Source organism: Vidua macroura, chromosome 4, assembly GCF_024509145.1.
Source record: "Vidua macroura isolate BioBank_ID:100142 chromosome 4, ASM2450914v1, whole genome shotgun sequence".
In the NCBI taxonomy this organism is placed as follows: Eukaryota; Metazoa; Chordata; class Aves; order Passeriformes; family Viduidae; genus Vidua; species Vidua macroura.
Genome location: NC_071574.1, coordinates 55,309,791 through 55,326,908, shown reverse-complemented (window position 1 = coordinate 55,326,908; position 17,118 = coordinate 55,309,791). Strand labels below are relative to the sequence as shown.

Here is a 17,118-nt window from a genome sequence, read left to right as displayed (position 1 = left end):
TCTTTCTTTCTTTCTTTCTTTCTTTCTCATTCTTTCTCTTTCTTTCTTTTTTTCTTTCTTTCTTTTTCTTTCTTTTTTTCTTTCCCTTTCTTTTTCTTTCTCTTTCTTTCTTTTTCTCTTTCTTTCTCTTTCTTTCTTTTTCTCTTTCTTTCTTTCTCTTTATTTCTCTTTCTTTCTTTTTCTTTCTCTTTCTTTCTTTCTTCTTTCTTCCTTTCTTTCTCTCTTTCTTTCTCATTCTTTCTTTTTCTCATTGTTTCTTTTTCTTTCTTTCTTTCTTTTCTTTCTTTCTTTTCTTTCTTTTCTTTCTTTTCTTTCTTTCTTTCTTTCTCGTTCTTTCTTTCTTTCTCTTTCTTTCTTTCTTTCTTTTTCTTTCTTTCTCTTTCTTTCTTTCTTTCTTTCTCTTTCTCTTTCTTTCTTTCTCGTTCTTTCTCTTTATTTCTTTCTCTTTCTTTTTTTTCTTTCTTCTTCTTTCTTTCTTTCTCGTTTCCTTCTTTCTTTCTTGTTTTCTTTCGTTCTTTCTTTCTTCCTTTCTTCCTTTTTCTTTCTTTCTCTCTTTTTCTTTCTCTTTCTTTCTTTCTTTCTCGTTTCCTTCTTTCTTGTTTTCTTTCGTTCTTTCTTTCTTCCTTTCTTCCTTTTTCTTTCTTTCTTTCTTTCTTTCTTTCTTTCTTTCTTTCTTTCTTTCTTTCTTTCTTTTTCTTTCTCTTTCTTTCTTTCTTTCTTTCTTTCTTTCTTTCTTTCTTATTCTTTCTTTCTCTTTCTTTCTCGTTCTTTCTTTCTTTCTTTCTTTCTTTTTCTTTCTTTCTCTTTCTTTCTTTCTCGTTCTTTCTTTCTCTTTCGGCCTTTCTTCCTTTCTTTCCTTCTCTTTCTTTCTCTTTCTTGTTCTTTCTTTCTCGTTCTTTCTTTCTTTCTCTTTCTTGTTCTTTCTTTCTCTTTCTTTCTTTTTCTTTGTCTTTCTTTCTTTCTTTCTTTCTTTCTTTCTTTCTTTCTTTCTTTCTTTCTTTCTTTCTTTCTTTCTTTCTTTCTTTCTTTCTTTCTTTCTTTCTTTCTTTCTTTCTTTCTTTCTTTCTTTCTTTCTTTCTTTCTTTCTTTCTTTCTTTCTTTCTTTCTTTCTTTCTTTCTTTCTTTCTTTCTTTCTTTCTTTCTATCTATCTATCTTTCTGTGCTTATATAGGAGGTCACGGCATTAAAATTCCCAGTAATTTTCTAATAAAACTTTCTGGTTGTTTGGGGACCCTCTGACTTCTGTCGTTCCTTTCGCCCAGGAGCACCTACGGGCCTCGGGCGCTCCCTTCCCCTTCAGGGCGGGGCGGCGCCGCGGAACCTTTCAGGGCGGCGCCGCTTCCCGGCCGGACGCAGCCGCAGGCCGGCGCCGCTGCCGCCGTTGCCGGGTAACGCGGCGGTGCGGCGGCGAAGGCGGCCCGGCCGCGCAGGGGCCGCGATGCTGGACCCGGACCGCGGGCTGTCCCTCACCATCGCCAGGGTCGTGCAGCGCCTGCAGGGCTCCAGCCTCCACTCCCAGCTGGAGCGACAGGCCCGGGTGAGCCCTGACCTGCCGCTGTGCCCCCACGCACGCCTCCCGTCCGCGCTGCCCCTCCCCGGCGCTTTGTTCCCGGCCGCCCCCGGGCCCGGCGGCCTCCTCGCGGGCAGGGCTCCGGCGCCCCTCGGCCGCTCCCTCTTTTCCTCCTTGTCCCGCTCCTCTCCTTCCGCGGCGGGGCCGGAGAGCGGCGTGTTTGGTTTCTAGAGCCGTTGTTTATTGTGTTTCCCCTTGGGACCCAAGGATTTCGCAGTCAATATGAAGACTATCCATCTGAAATCTCACTGCTTCAAATATAGGTCCTGAAGCGAATTGCTTTTTTAATCTTTAATTTGGAGAGCTTTAAAATCCACCCACCCTCCCCCGCTCCCCTAGTGTCCCTGAGAAAATGAGGATTTGGTGAAAGGAAGTGAAAATAAATGAAAAAAATACGCATGGAAGTAAATTTTAGTAGCTGGGATAACAGTTTTGCTTTTTTTTTTTTTTTTTTTTTTTTTATATTTAATAACTTGTCTGCACTTGGAGCCAGATTTTCATATTTCAGCTGAATTTAATTCAGGATGTTTCAGATTGAAATTGCGTCAACTTCAGGATCATAATAACCTAGTCATGGTGCTGTAACAAATATTGTGCATTACTGAAATATTTGGCATTGGATTTTATAAAATCTTGTGCTTTTGGTTTTGGTTGTTTTTTTTTTTTCAAACACTGCTTAAAATTATACAGGTTGGGGGTTTTTGGGGGGTTATTTTTGGGTCTTTGTTTTTGTTTTTTGTTTTGTTTTGTTTTGTTTTTTGTGTTTTTTTTTTGGAGGGGGGGGATACCATGTCCATTATTTGTCCATTAGTTTTGTTGCGTTTTTAAATGAAACATGATTTTTCTCTTTGAATGTCCCTGAAGCCTGAATGTCCCCAGTGTGACATCACTGTCACACTGCCTGTCTTTTGTTTGTTTTGTATTTAAATGTACTGATTTGGTCTCTGAATGCTTTTATAAATGTGTGTCTGCCTCGCTTCTGTTGACAGAGCTTTCTAATTATTTGAATAAGCCAATGTACATGACTTGAAGGGAGCTGGAATTGTGAAGGAGTGTAGAGGCTGGGTTCTGCTAAATGTTGGGAAATTGAGTATCCTAAAAAACCTGACATGAAGAACGGGTGGTGAACAGGGCTCTGTTCTAACCACTCTTTACCTGTTTCTAACAATCCTGAATGCACTCCCTTCAACAGGATTCTTTTATCCCTGTCTCTAGCAGGGCCTGATTTCACAGTCACTTGCTACTTTGCATGGGTTTTTTGAGACAAGAGGAAGCTTGGTGTCCTCAGGACTTGGCTGGGTGTTTAGAAGGTGGAGGATGACTTGTTTTGTGGAGCTGTTTTGTTCGGGTGGACACTGAGAACGTGAGCAGTGCCCTCCCAAGGTGGTGTTTGGAGTCTGAAAGGGCAGTGAGGTGCCTAAATCCCTGCTGGACACGAGAATCTATCTGCTATGATGGCTTTGCAGAGTACTGTTTTACAGATTTCTTGGAGAAGAAAAAAAAGTGTTTGTATAGGTCATGATCATTCTAGTCATATGAAGTCCTAAGGGGAAAGAAAAAAAAAAGGGCAACAAATATTCAAGCTGATTCTTAGAGATGTGTTTGAAGGGTTTATAATAGCAGGTTAAATCAGAGCTATAGTTTGGTGTAGTGATCTGAAAGTTTATAGATACATCAGCAATGGGATTTCTCAATCGAATGAATTATCTCTTGGAGACTGTAGTTTAAATTAGTAGGGCCAAATGTACACTGTGTTTGCCAGGAATCTGTGTGTTCTTGATAGAGGAGTTTTTTTTAATTGACCTTGCACACATTTATGTTCTTTCATGTGCAGAAGACTTGTTTTGTTTATAAAGCTTGGACAGTCATGTTAGTGCTATACCGTGCAGTTGCAAGGGCCCCTCAGTCAGTGGCTGGTCTGCTGCCCATCCCTGAGCAGCTGAACAGAATTCTGAAAGTTTCTGAACTTTGCTTCACTCTGTATTAAGCTAATGCTTGATATTCCTCCCATGACGTGGGGTACTGCTGGAGTCAAATCTCCTATTTGACTGCTGCACTGTCAAATAGGAGATCTTAGCTGTTGCTGTGCATCACTTCTGAACTCCAGTTTATTGGTAGGATGTGATGGAGTTTTTTGTCTGCTGGTTAACAATGCTCAGTCTGCACAAGTTGTGATTTTTTGGGAGATGCACACTGTATTTGGAGAAGTCTTTGGAATCAGTGCATCAGAGTGAAACTTACTTTTGTTTTGGGTATTTATACTGCAGCTATACTTCACAAGTATTCTTAATCTCTTAGTGTAGAAAATGATGTTGATATTTGTTCCTCAAAAATATTTACTGTCTCTGAAAACATTACAGTCAAAATGGATCTTAGGGTCCATTATAATAATCCCTGAAATTTTGAGAGAACATGTAGTGTCACAAACAGTATTTTAGCTATTAGAAAAGCTATGTTTTGTAAATTTGTCTCTTATTTGCTAGGAAGGATAACTCAGAATGTACAGTTTCATTGATGAGTTAATAGAATTTTGGGGAAAACACAGTATCCAGACATTATTTGTGAGCAGTGATAGAGTAGCCCTGTGGTTATGAACTGATCAAGCCAGTGCTTTGCTTGGCTGTCACTGGGAGCCTGAGCTAGTGTCAAGGGCTGTGATACACAATCCCTTTGAAATAACTTTGGCGTGGGCATCAAATGATTTGCTGTCACAGCTTGACCTCTGGGGATACTAAGATAATCACATTTTTATCCCGAGGATTGAAGTAGAAGTAGTGTCATGTAAGTGATGAATGAATAAATAAATAAATGTTAGATTGATTTTTGTAGGTTGAGTTTTGATATATTGATATATTACTGCAGTTAATAAGAGAGATTGATGTGGGTAAGAGTGTTAATGTGCCAATCACTTGCTTTGGAATTTCTTCTGAACATACTTTGTAATGTGTTTGAATGAAAAGAGTAACAATGACAAAGAGCCAAAATATTAACTTTTCAACAGGTAGAATTGCTGCTGGCATTAGTGAGGTAGCAGAGGAGAGACCTCATTTTGTGGGCACAACTTTGCTGTACAAGTTTGTAATCAAATTTGCTTGTTTTTATCTTAATTTTTCTCTTCCCTTTCTGAATTGTAGATTTTTTAAGGTAGAGATTAGAGGTGTTTAGAAAACTAAAACATAGACATCTCCAGTACAAAATGCAGTTTAAAAAAAAAAATTAAATTATTTTGTGAAATTTTGCTAAAATTCTGCCTTAGGGAAAATCTGTGTCAGTTAACACAGATTTTATTGTGTGAAACTGTTCAAAGACATGGAAAAAGTGCTACCTTTTTAGCAGAGTTTCATTTGCAGCCAATTCAGAAACTTAATTTTTCATAATCTTTGAAGGGAGTTGAGCTTTATTAATCAGTTAAGATTAATCAATCTTAATTTTTGTCCCATGCAAGCCTCTAACAGACATCAGTCTAACTCAGAGTTGCCCAGAACCTCTAGTGACGAGGGGCGAATAATAAAGTCTTAAAAAAACCCAACAAAACCAACCAACGAACAAAAGCTTCAGCAGTTTATTCCTAAAGAACTTTTCTACAACAGGAGGTGACAATAAAATGAAAGGTTCTAAATGAAAGATAAAGGTTCTAAATTATGTTTTAAATGGGATAAGAAAGACTCCCAGTGCAAGGAGTTCCCCCCGGCATTGTCTGCATAAATGTTCTCAGATGTTTCTTGTAGGTATGACTGGAGTGGGACAACCTGAGGGGAACTTGTGAAAAAGCATGATAAGGGCTGTTACAGTAGGCTAAAAGGGGTAATGTAAGTGTACAAATCAAACCTGATGCTCCATCCCACCTCACTGTAGCAATTAGGTTTGGGAGTGAGAGAACATTGGTAGAAGTGCCTGAAGGTACGAAGAAAGGTGGAGAGGAGATGTCATGGTCAGAAACACTGTCCAGAGGAGGGGAGTCTGCCACCATTCTTTGAGCAGACCTGTGATAGAACCAGAAGGGTTTAAAGACAGTATTGATCAAAGGGAGAGGTAAGGGACTTTACAAAACTTCAGATGGAGCAAAGGAGGAGGGGACTTGCTTTGGGAGTGCTAGGAGAATAGGAGCTGGAGTAGGAACCTGGCTGTGCTTCTAAAGAAAGTGTAGGTAAATAAGCTTCAAAAAATTTATGTGGAGTGAATGGTTTGCAAGATGTCTCAGCATATTATTTTCATGATATTTTTTGCCAGTTAAAAAAAAAAAAAAAGAAATTGATACCAATCTCAACTTATATAAAAGATCAAATTAAGAAGGAGAATGTTTCTGTGCAATGTAGCATTTATTTAATAAAAATCAGCAAACAAATGTAGTCTCATGAGTCATCATGGATAATTAATGGTTCATTTTCATGCATTGTATTTGGCAAAGGATTTACTGTGCCTGCTGATAGAGCTTGTGCCTTTGTTTTAAGTGGCTCAGTGGTAATATTTGCATTACAGTGAAATCTAAATTCAGTGCAGTTGAGTGTGTATTGATCAGATGACAGAGTTCAGAAGCAATGCAAGCTTGACTGGCAGAGTAGTACTTTTTTAGAAATGTGGATTCTGGTTTTTGCCTTGTGTGTGTATTTTATTTTCAGCACTGATTTTATATTCAAAACCTAGAAAATTTATTAAACATTAAAATTACATCATTAAAATATATCCTTATATCTTGTACCATAGCATAACATTTGAAGCTGTTTACTTCCATATGAGGCTGATTACAGCTCTCTGTATCTCCTAGGTTATTTTTACTTGTATAAGAAAGTTCACAATACTTCTTTCCTTATTGTCGTTCATGTAGAAATGTAGAAGAGTTGGAAAATTGTCACTGTAATCAGTGTTTCACACTTACTGAAATTTGTTTAGTTAGGCTCAGAATGGTTCTTCTTTCTATTACAGAAATGTATAACCAAAACTAAAATCTCTCCCTTAAAGTTGAAGGGGTTTAAGTTTTTAGTGAGTGTTTATGTTGAAATTGTTGTGGTTGTGCTTCAAGTGGTTTTTACCAAGTCAGCTTGGTCCTGATAAAGTCCAGTTATGGTACAATGAAGTACGTAAGGAACTGTGAATATTTATTAGCTTTCATTGAATTTACTTCTTCTAAAGATGGGATATATTTGGGGATTCTGTTTTATTGTAATTTGGGAAATAATAGCAATAAAACCAAAAAACATTGTGCACTTGTGCAAAAACATACTGAACAGTAATAAATGCTTTGAGAGGGTACATGTTTATCTACATGTTTATATAAACAAAAAAGGCTTTGAAGTGAATTTATGGCTGATAGCCTGTAAAAATATTAGGATTGTGTAAAGTTATTTGCAGAACTGTTTGCAACAGGATAAAAATATGTGTTCACCTGATGCAATTCCACATTTCAGTATAGTTGGATCACTTCTCTGCAGTGTTTATTCTTGTCGAGAAAAGAAATAGTTTAACACAGGAGTTACACGGGAACACTTCGTTCTGTCAAGCCTCCTCTTAGTAGTATGTTGCTGGTCCTCTAGTTATTTTCCTTTACTTCTTTGAGTGCTGTGATTGGTGGATCATCTCTTGCATGATCAATGCTGTTCCAGTCATGATCACTGAATGCCACTTTCATATTTAGATGTTAGTTTGCAAATAGGTTGAGCTCCGTGGTCAGTTCCTCTATGAATCACTTTCCTATTTCCACCAATTTTATTATTTTACTGTTGTGCTATCCTTTTGCTTCTTTTCAGTCACATCAGTGTTGAGTGTCTGAATTTTCTTCCATCTTGGCATCCGGGTACAGAGAGAGTACATTTAGAGTATCACTTCTGATGGTGACTTGCCCAGATCTCAGCAGGATACCTTGCCAAAATCAAAGATTTGCACGCAAGATTGTTAGTGGCACCTTAGGCACCAGCAAATTTGGCAAAATTTTAAAGGTCCCCAAACTACCCTACTTTTCTGTACAGCTGAAGAATGGAGGGTGTCAAGAAATGCTGTAATGATAGCTTGTTTTATGAAGGAGTGTGGAAGGGACAGATGTGTCTTAATTCACAGGAAGCTGACCAAGACTGTAGAGGAGCACACATATCCCACACCTGGACCTCGGTGCCCTATCCATAAGATCATGCACAGTGCAAGTTTTACAGGGAAAAGCTGTTAGGCATTAACATTTATTCAAGATGATTTGTTATTTCTTGCTGAAAGGTTTGAATTTCATCCCTATTTCCTTTCAGGGCTCTATATTGCCCTGACTCAGCCTCTGAATATTTTTCCCTGTTCTAGCTGTCACCCTTTGCTTTCATGGATTGTTCTCCTATATTGCTCACTCTCTATTACCCTGCATGTTATAGTCTCCTTATAGTAACAGATAGTATTTTTCTTATAGCAGTAAGATACCCTTTCATCAAGATGTGTGTGTTGAAATTGGTAGTTCTACCTGGGTGTTTGCTGTTTTTTGATCATGCACGGAATTAATTCAGTTCATGAGTACAAATCTCATCAATGTGGGGTTTTCTCCCAATAAATCTTAGGCTGGCATTTTTATCTATGTAAAGTTGTAGTAATGCTTTTTTATGTAAATAAAATTTTGTCAACATATTTTTTATTCTACCAAAAAATCACAGGGAATGAAAATGCAAATGATACTTAGTCAGTATGTTGTTCCAAGAAGTTTAAAACAAACCAACCCTACCTAAAATACAAATGCCTAAATGTGTTTTCCAACGTGATACAACACAGAAATAAGTTAGATCAGTTAATCCATAGGAAAAACAAGATTATGTGGGAGACCTGGACTAGTAATTTTGGAACATCAGCTCTGCTAAGTCCCCTTGATTCCTCAATTTAGTTCCCATAAACACCCATATGAATTCTAAAGAGGTACCATACTGTTAAGTTACAGCAAAACAGTTCTGAAGAGAGTTCCTTTCACTTACCAAAATGAGTATTTTCCCTTGTTGTGTTATATGGAGGTACAATGTGGTCTGTGTTAGAGGTTGCTGCAGCTGCCAGCTGAACTGTTTGCCACATTCTCAAGTATCTAATTTCTGATTTGAAAACTGATCAGCAATCCAGCAGGCAGTGAGTCCCTAACAGTTTCTGTGGCTCTCTTGTTCTGCTTAGCACTTAGGAATGTGTTGATTGTAGTACACAAGTAAACAAAAGGGAGCATGTAAGTGGGAGGAGGCTTTTGCAACTGAACTCTGAATTGGTAAAAGTGGAGACAAAAGTGCCCCCATAATTTGGGGGGGGGTGGGAATTTTCACATTTTTTATGTGAAAATGTGTCTCAGTAGAGCTTTTTTCAGTAAAGAGAAGAAAAAGGACACAGGAAAAGTGCTAAAGATAGATGTTTTGATAAGTTAAAGACTAGCCTAAGAACACTGGCTACAGCAGGGCTAGGAATAATTAATAAGACTTGACTGAATACATGGGCATGAAGAGGTGAAGGTAACCCGTGCAGGTTGGTGCACTAATGTAAACCTTGGAAAAAATTTTCCCCAATGTGCTGTCCTATTTCCTTTCTGCTGCATACAGGAGAGTCACTGGATTTTATATTCTGCAGGTGGGGAACAGGCCCTGTTAGGAACAGCAGTTTAAAAGAAAGACCTCTGTTGTTCTTTTGGCCTGACAGGGAAAATGGTAAGTAGTCTGTGGACTACTTAATGCCTTCTAATGCGATATGCTGTATCAATTTCCAGAATTTCCAGGAATCTCCAAAAAAACTCCTGCTGTTGTCAATAGGAGTGTCAAATATTCCTTAATAAGCCAAGAGCTCACAGGTGTGTGAACAGAGAATTAAAATACTGTTCTGATTGCACTTCCATCATTTCTTGTACTGTTTTCAGTGTCAAGATAATTAACCCATTTTATAGCAGATTGTACAGGAGCTTTCTTTTTTTTTGTGTGTGTGTGATTTATCATCTGTCAATGAGTTGTATTTGTGAGGGGATTTCTTTGCATATCTAAAAAGCATACCAGACGTATTTAACTCAAAGACAAAGCTGAACATTTACAAAATAGGTGCACAAAAACTTCTGAGGAACAGAATGGCAAAACCTGCCCTGTTGATGTGTGTTACTTTATTTAAAATTTCTACTGGAAACACACAAAAACACTGCCTTGCAGCAGAGAAAACCCTCAGCCTGACAAATGTCCAAAAAGGACGTAGGACTTTTCATCACAGTAGCTTCAGAAGGAATTCTTCATAAAATACTCCTTGAGGTTTTTCCTTAAAAGGGTATTTTGTGAGCTGCCCAAGAACTCACGTAAAAATCTTTGTTTCCCAGACATTAGTAACCATCCTTTGCCAGCTTTTACCATTGTGCTGGATGGAATACGTGTTTGTCATTTGGCATGAGAGTTATGCAACTCACCACACCTTCTGGTCTGTGCTTATGATGACCTTTCTTTCTTAGAAGCATGCTGAGAAATATTCTCTTTGCTATTGCAGTCAGTAAACCAAATATAAATGCCTTCCTTACCTGTAATGGCAAGGGGACATGAAGTAAGAACAGAAATGCTGATGGTGTCATTCTCTCCATTCTTGTCCATTGCTCTTTTCATGTGAGGAAAATTGAAAGGTTTTCTTAAAATTCTGCATTATGAATTCACCTAGACCAACTTTTCCAGTGCAGAAGCACCCTTTTCTATGTATAAATTGTAAGGCAAAGTATAAGATTTTGGAGTTTTAGTTGTGTGCCATGGACTTAAAGCATGCTGTGCTGTCACCGGTGCTGTTATGGCTGGAAAACTACATTAGTTGGTGAAAGATTATTTTTAATTAACTAATAATTAAAACTCTATTGCAGCAGGAAAGTTTGCTGCAATAGAATCAGTAGCTGATATGCCTACAGCATATTGTTGAGTAGCTTTTGGTAAGAGATATCTCACATTTCTATGTAGATGATATGGCCATATGCTTCTAACATATGCCTGGAGCTGTCATGGCTGTGGACACTCAGATCTTCTGGTGTTATTTTCAAGTTAGCATGCAGCATTGCTTTTTTTTTTTTTTTTCTAAACCTTTAGCTTTATTATCTGATGTCAATCAGCTATTGCCATGTACCATGCTTAGGAAAATATTTCTTAGAAGGCACTTCACAGAAACTTCTGAGTTTTGGCTTGTTGTCCTTTTGGACCTTTGAGATTTATTCATTTTCTCCTCTTGGTCTAGCTGTAGAAGAAGGAGATGCTGTAGCAGCTGGTCCTGCTGTTGCTAAAAGATGTGCAGCACCATCTGTATGGTTGTGTCATGGTGTAGTTGTAAAGCGGGTTAGTGCTGGTTAGTGTGTTGAGCGCATTTCATTGTAAGAGGTCATATATACCCACTAGTTGCAGCTGCAGTGGGGAATGTTTGACGCAGTCAGTTTTTTTTTTTTTTTGGTTTGAAGATGGTATTTCTTACCTGAAAGAGGTGAACTGTGAGAGGTTAAGTGAAAAATTATGGAATATTTCCAGTTTTAATTTTTTCAGCTGAAATACAGGGATTGGCTTCTCGTTTTTTCCATGTGTACCTTATGACCAATTCCGTAATGTGTATAGTCTAGCATTTGGGCTAAGTATGGGGGTTCTTTGCTCAGATTATTAAACATGTATGTTTATATGCATTCATTGCATATTCTACTCCTTTTTTCTCTCTTCTTCCCCACACCTTTTAGCATTGATGAAAAAGGCGAAGACATTGAGTGAGAAAAAAGTTAACTGATGTTTTTGACTGCTATAGCCATTGCTCGAGGAAGGACTTTGCTCCGGATGTAACCTTAAGCATGTTCATTACTTACTTCATAACTTGAATAATGTAATTTCACTTTAGTTCTTGATGCTTATTTATTTATTTTTCATATTAGGTTAGCCTACACAAACCAGAAATTAAGCTGGAATCTCTGAAAGAGGATATTAAGGATTTTCTGAAGACATCAGGTTTGTAATACTTCACTGATATATTTGTGAGGAGGTAGATGTATGTAAGAACATATGTGATATAAGTGATGAAAACAGTAGTTTGTGGAGCTTGGTGTCTTGTCACTGACAGTAGCCAGAAGCAGACATTCAGTGATTCCAGATTATTAAATCAGATAAAGAAAATTGAAAAGGGAAAGTGTTGTTGGATTTTGAAAAATAAACCATGCAAACTGCTTTTATAATTTTATAAGATACTAGTGATTTTTTGAAAGTTCTGAGTGAAACAAGAGTTCAGTCACTTCTGAAAATGGAAATTAACTTCCATGGAGATACTCTTGAAAATTTTACCTTTAGTTAAATTTCCAATTTGCACTGAGAGTTGTAGGCTATGTTACCATAATGTGAGGATTTTATGATCATCAGGAACACTGCTTCTGTTAACATTAATTGTTGGTTTAATAAAATGATGGATTTAAGAAATAGAATGTAAATTTTTTAACCAAAACTATATTGTAATTATTTGAACAGCAGATGGAAATAAAGGATATTCGGTCTCTATAGAGGTTTCAACTTGCACTTTTCCTGTCTGAATTAGATTAAGGTTTCTTTGTCTCCTCTTGTCTCTCTGGTGGGTAGACATGAACTGAGACCAGACATAAAACTCCAGTGATTGCAAAGCAACCTCTGATTGATGTTCCATTAGTATTAATTCCTAAAGTTGTCCTCTGGTTGTTTTTTTTTTTTATTTTAACAGGTTGGGAAAAGAAGCTTCAGAATGCTGTTTATAGTGAACTTAATGTGTGAGTTTATTTAGTATTTTCACTTAATGAGTTCTACTCACATGATTTACTTTTGATCTATTTGTTTATAGAGGTGTATGGTGTGTTACTATAATCTGCAATATCTGTCATAGCAAGGGTACCTGGTTAGTTTCTGTTTTTAACGTGCCATTATTTATTTTTCATCCTAGTGAAAATACTGGATTCAAATGCATTTTAAAGAATAAATGAAATAAGTATCACCACATTTTGTAGTTACTTTAGTATTTTCCTTTTGGCTTTACTTCTGAATGTATCAAGGGTCATAATATAATTCTTATGTAAATGAGGTAGTTGCTGCAAATGAGTTTTAATTGAGGTATTTATCACAACATTGCACATATTTTTTGTATTAATTATTGTCGTAGTTTGACATAGAAGTGAATTTTTTTTAGGAAGTTGGGTCAAACTAATCAATGGTCAGGTTTGGATATTGGTACCTGGAGTGACTACTGAAAGTATAGACACGCCTCTGAGAACACAGGGGGTTAAAAGCAAGAGCTCCCAGGAGAACTCTCTCTTTTGGTTCCGGTCGTCAGAGAGTGCAGACTCTCCCCTGCCCAGCCATGGGCTGGGTGGGGGAGGGGAAGCCATGCGGCCTTGTCCAGGTAGGCCGAGGGGCTGAGGGTCTGGAACCGAGCCAGCTCCTGGACGGAAGGGTGGAGAGAAGTGGAGATGCCTTTGCCCCCCCCCCCCCGCCACCTGGAAATTTGCCGGCAGAAGAGAAGGAGAAGGGGAGGGAATGTCCAGCGTGGGAGACGGAACAGCAGACCGAGATATCAGCCGTCCAGGGAGTCTGAACTTTTAACCCTTTCCAAGAAATGAGGGTTTTTTAAAAGTATTACCCCTCCTTGATTTGTAGTGGAAGAGAGAGTGTCCGGGACCTGAGATGTTAGAAGAAGAAATATTTAGGTGGGAGAAGATGATGAAGTAGCTTTTAGCTAGACTTTTCTTGTTAGCCATAGACTGAACCAAAATCTCCTGCAATAGAGACTGCATTTTAGGGAGATACAGTAGTGACCCAGGGAGACCTGTTTCAGCTTCGAGCAGCACAGGAGTGGCAAGAACCAAAGAAAGCTGAGGAGGGAATGGTGATACCCTCTGTCTTCGAGAAGAAGATGAGTCCTGTTTTTAGACCCCTCGGCCCCAGGGGAAAATGGGGGGGACTGTAGTCCCAGGATGAGAAACTGAACTGTTGTATCTTTGAGTCCGTGGCAAAGCATCCTTAAAGGAGCCCTATGAGCAGTCTGTCCATGCACGGTGGTGAGAGCACTGTGACATGGAATGGAGAGTGTCACACTGGCAGATTTTTTTTTCCGGGCGGTTGCCATGTGTGACAGGGAAACACAGAGGGGCAGCTGTGTTTCCTGGGGGTCTGTGGTACAAGAGAGACTTCTCTCTCCCTTGATAGTTTAAGTATAGATTACCTGAAAGGTAGTAATTTGATCAAGAATCCCGGGTGATGTTTCATGGCTGAGTGTTTTTAGAAATTAAGAGGAGGAGGGGTGTTTTAAAAAGTCTTCATCCTAAATTTAGTTTATGTGTTTTCTGTATTAGTAGTAGTTTAATAAAGTTTTTTTTCCTTTGTTATTAAGCTTGAGCTTACTCTGCTCTGTTCCTAATAACATCTCACAGCATTTATTTAAAGAAAGTGCATTTTCATAAAGACGCTGGCATTGCGCCAGTGTCCAACCATGACAATTATTTTAAAAAAATCTTTAAGATTTGGATCTCTAGGTTTCTCAGGTCAGTGTTCATCATGCTTGGGATATGGTTATAAACAATCAAATTAGTCAAGCTTCCTTTTTATTATTGTACAGCAAATTTCAGATTGGACTTCTGGGAAGCATAATTTTTCTTTGCATTCTGGCACAGTGGAAAGGTAAATTCCATAACAGATATAGCGATAAATGCAACTATAAAATAAGAAATGGGTATGCAAATCTATTTGTGCTAATTTAAATAAGCTTGTTAGAGTTACCAGTTTAGCACAATGTATATTAATAGTATGAGGGACTTAATTCAGCAAAATGCTTCTGTCTGTTAGTGAGGATTCATCTTCATTGTATCTGTTCAGGGAAAAATATTTACCTGTCTCTAGGGCTAATGCATGGAAATAAGCAGCAAAATAACAAAATTTGCCCTTGAAAAGTGAAATTAACTATGAACACCATGATTTCATGAGCATTGTGGAAAAGGCAAGAAACAGCATTTCTGAAATCTGTTGATATTGATTCTGTTTTACACATTGGGACAGAATACTCCATAACAAATTTGCCGCAAGTACAGGAATGATCTTATCTGTTAAAAATGGGAAGAAATTTGGGGAGGGTTTCCCAAAAACATATGATAGGAACTGATTGAATGCATTCAAACAAATGAAAATTCAGGCTAACTATTGGAGAAGCTATGCATAAATTTTAGTTTCCTGAAAGACATTTGAGACACTTAAAATTAAGCTGGATGTAATGTTTGGCAAAAACTCATTGGAAATAACCTACAATACTGAAAGATAAATTAGTGTTTTGGTTTAGTTTTTAATTTTTGTTCCAGCTTTTATATTTTGTCTTAATGCAATTTATGAGTGGATATTCAACTTTGCTTAAGTCAATACCTCACTTAAACTTCTAATTACTTTGGATATGTACATGTTCACTACTGATTTTTAAAAGGAGACCCTCAAAAAAAATATAATGTCCCTTGAAAAAATGTGATGACTCGGAGAGGGAAAGTTCCAGGGAATCATAAAGATTACATGATGTGAAGAGAATGCACTTTTAAAATACCTGATTTGTTAATATAATTATTTTATAACTATGTGAAATTGTAAGTGAGCATTATTTTTAATACAAGAAGAACTTATGTTGGAATGTTACTAATTCTTGCATATTGTTATCTTATTTATATCCATAGAATGGATGAGGAAAAAATACTTCTGAAAATAATACTCAGTTTTTTTCAACATGCAGTTGTGGTTTTGCTAGAACTCTCATAAAAGTAGTTATATTTAGGTTTACAAATATGGGATTAATTAAGCAAAATAAAACATCAGAATATTTAAAGTTTACCATATTTCCTTCTTAAGGTTTCCTTCGCCCTGTCATCCTGCAGCACCGCCTGAACATATTAAAGAACCTTTAGCCTATATGAGGAAAGCACAGGTTGGTGGTTATCGATTTTACCATTCATATCTGAGCTTTAATTAGACTATTTTGAGATTTATTCTGTAGAATGTTACTGTGTTTCTAGGTTTTATACCTTAGGAAAAGCACAGATTTGTAATTGCATCAAAGTTAATAGTAATATTGTATATGTGACATTTTACATAAATACAGAAAATGCTCAAGTAATTCTCCAGCCACGAAGGAAGCAGGATATAGTGGCAGGTAGGTGCAAAATATAGAATAGAAATGATGTGACTATGTCAAAGAAGAGAATTTGGTTTCATTGAGAAGAAAAAAAGGGTAGCTATAGCTATTTCCTTAGGGTTACAAAACCATTTTTTTGAAAGGGCACAGGCAGTTTCATGATGAAAGATAACAGGCTGCAGAGATAGTGAGATCTTCAGAAAGAAGACATATATTTAGTATTTAAAAATGTGAAAGGAAGATGAAAAATATGGAGCTAAGGAGCTTAAGGCATATTGAAGGAGAATAAGAGAAACTGGACTGTAAAGATTAGATGAGGATTTTTGGTGTTAGGAAAAAATACTTTTGCTTGTTTGTTTAATTTTTTTGCCAATATATGCCATTGAAATAAAAAAAAATCCACATAAAAATTTAAGAAAAAAAAAAAACAAGCTTCAAGAATATAATCTAACAAAAATCTCTGAGGTAGGGATAAAGGTGTATTAAACTCTGCTGTGCCTAGAAATACATTGCAGTATTCTTTTACAAAATACTCAACAAATTGTGTTACCTTTACAATCATACTGTTGTTTATTCCCCTAAGTCTTATCTCTCTGTCCTGGCTTTCAGTCGTTAGAATCTGGGGCTAAAGATTGCTTTAATCAATTTTTCTTGTGTGGTGTGAAATGTAATGCCACAATTTGCTGCCTGAAAAGAACCACTCTTACTAGTTTATTAATGCAAAAACCACAGACATATATCCATATGCATGTTTGTCTGAACCAGTTTCATGGGTTATTATTTTACAGAAGTGTATGTAATACTTGCAGTGTTTTTAGCTGTATGTAGAAAGGCCTTTCATTCCAGTAGTTTAAAAATGAGCAGAAGTCCTGTCTTTGCTGGTTTCAAAATTTGATTCCCTATTTCAAAGAGTATTAGTCACCCATGTCCTCCAGCTGGGTTAATCCTGGTAGGCAGCTCAGTCACTCACTCACTTTCCCCCAGTGAAACAGGAAAGAATCAAAAGGGCAAAAGTGAGAAATTGTGTTACTAAGACAGTTTAATTGGCAAAGCAAAAGACACACATGCCAACAAAGCAAAACAGGAATTACATTAATTACTTTCCATCACTAGGCAACTTTTGTCCCAGCTTCTTTATTTGGAACGTGATGTTGTATGGTCTGGAATATCCCATTGCTCACTGGGGGTCAGTTGTCCTAGCTCTGTCTCCTCCCAATTTCTTGTGCACTCCCAGCCTCCTTGCCATTGGGGAAGCATTAGAGAAGACCTTGAAGCCATGTATGCACTTCTCAGCAGCAGCTGAAACACTGGTGTTTTATCAACACCCTTTTGGTCACAAATCCAAAAGAAAGCACCTTACCAACTACTATGAAGAAAGATAACTCTATCCCAGCCAAACTAGTATGATGCTCTTTCAAACCCTTTCTTGAAATCCAGCTCTTTGATAAAGCCTTGTGAATCCT

General features: G+C 37.4%; 1 protein-coding gene across 2 annotated transcripts in view; it reads left to right on the top strand.

Annotated features, from left to right (window-relative positions):
- The first annotated feature begins 1,345 nt into the window (after positions 1-1,345).
- TBC1D19 (TBC1 domain family member 19) overlaps positions 1,346-17,118 on the top strand; it is a 52,765-nt gene continuing 36,992 nt past the window's right edge. Inside the window, exons 1-4 of one of the 2 annotated variants that reach the window (XM_053976311.1) lie at positions 1,346-1,537; positions 11,415-11,487; positions 12,224-12,269; positions 15,373-15,448. In XM_053976311.1, coding sequence (XP_053832286.1) covers positions 1,439-1,537; positions 11,415-11,487; positions 12,224-12,269; positions 15,373-15,448 — 294 coding nt within the window. In that variant the 5' untranslated portion in view covers positions 1,346-1,438. The remainder of the gene's footprint in view (positions 1,538-11,414; positions 11,488-12,223; positions 12,270-15,372; positions 15,449-17,118) is intronic. The other variant, XM_053976310.1, reaches the window with a different exon arrangement.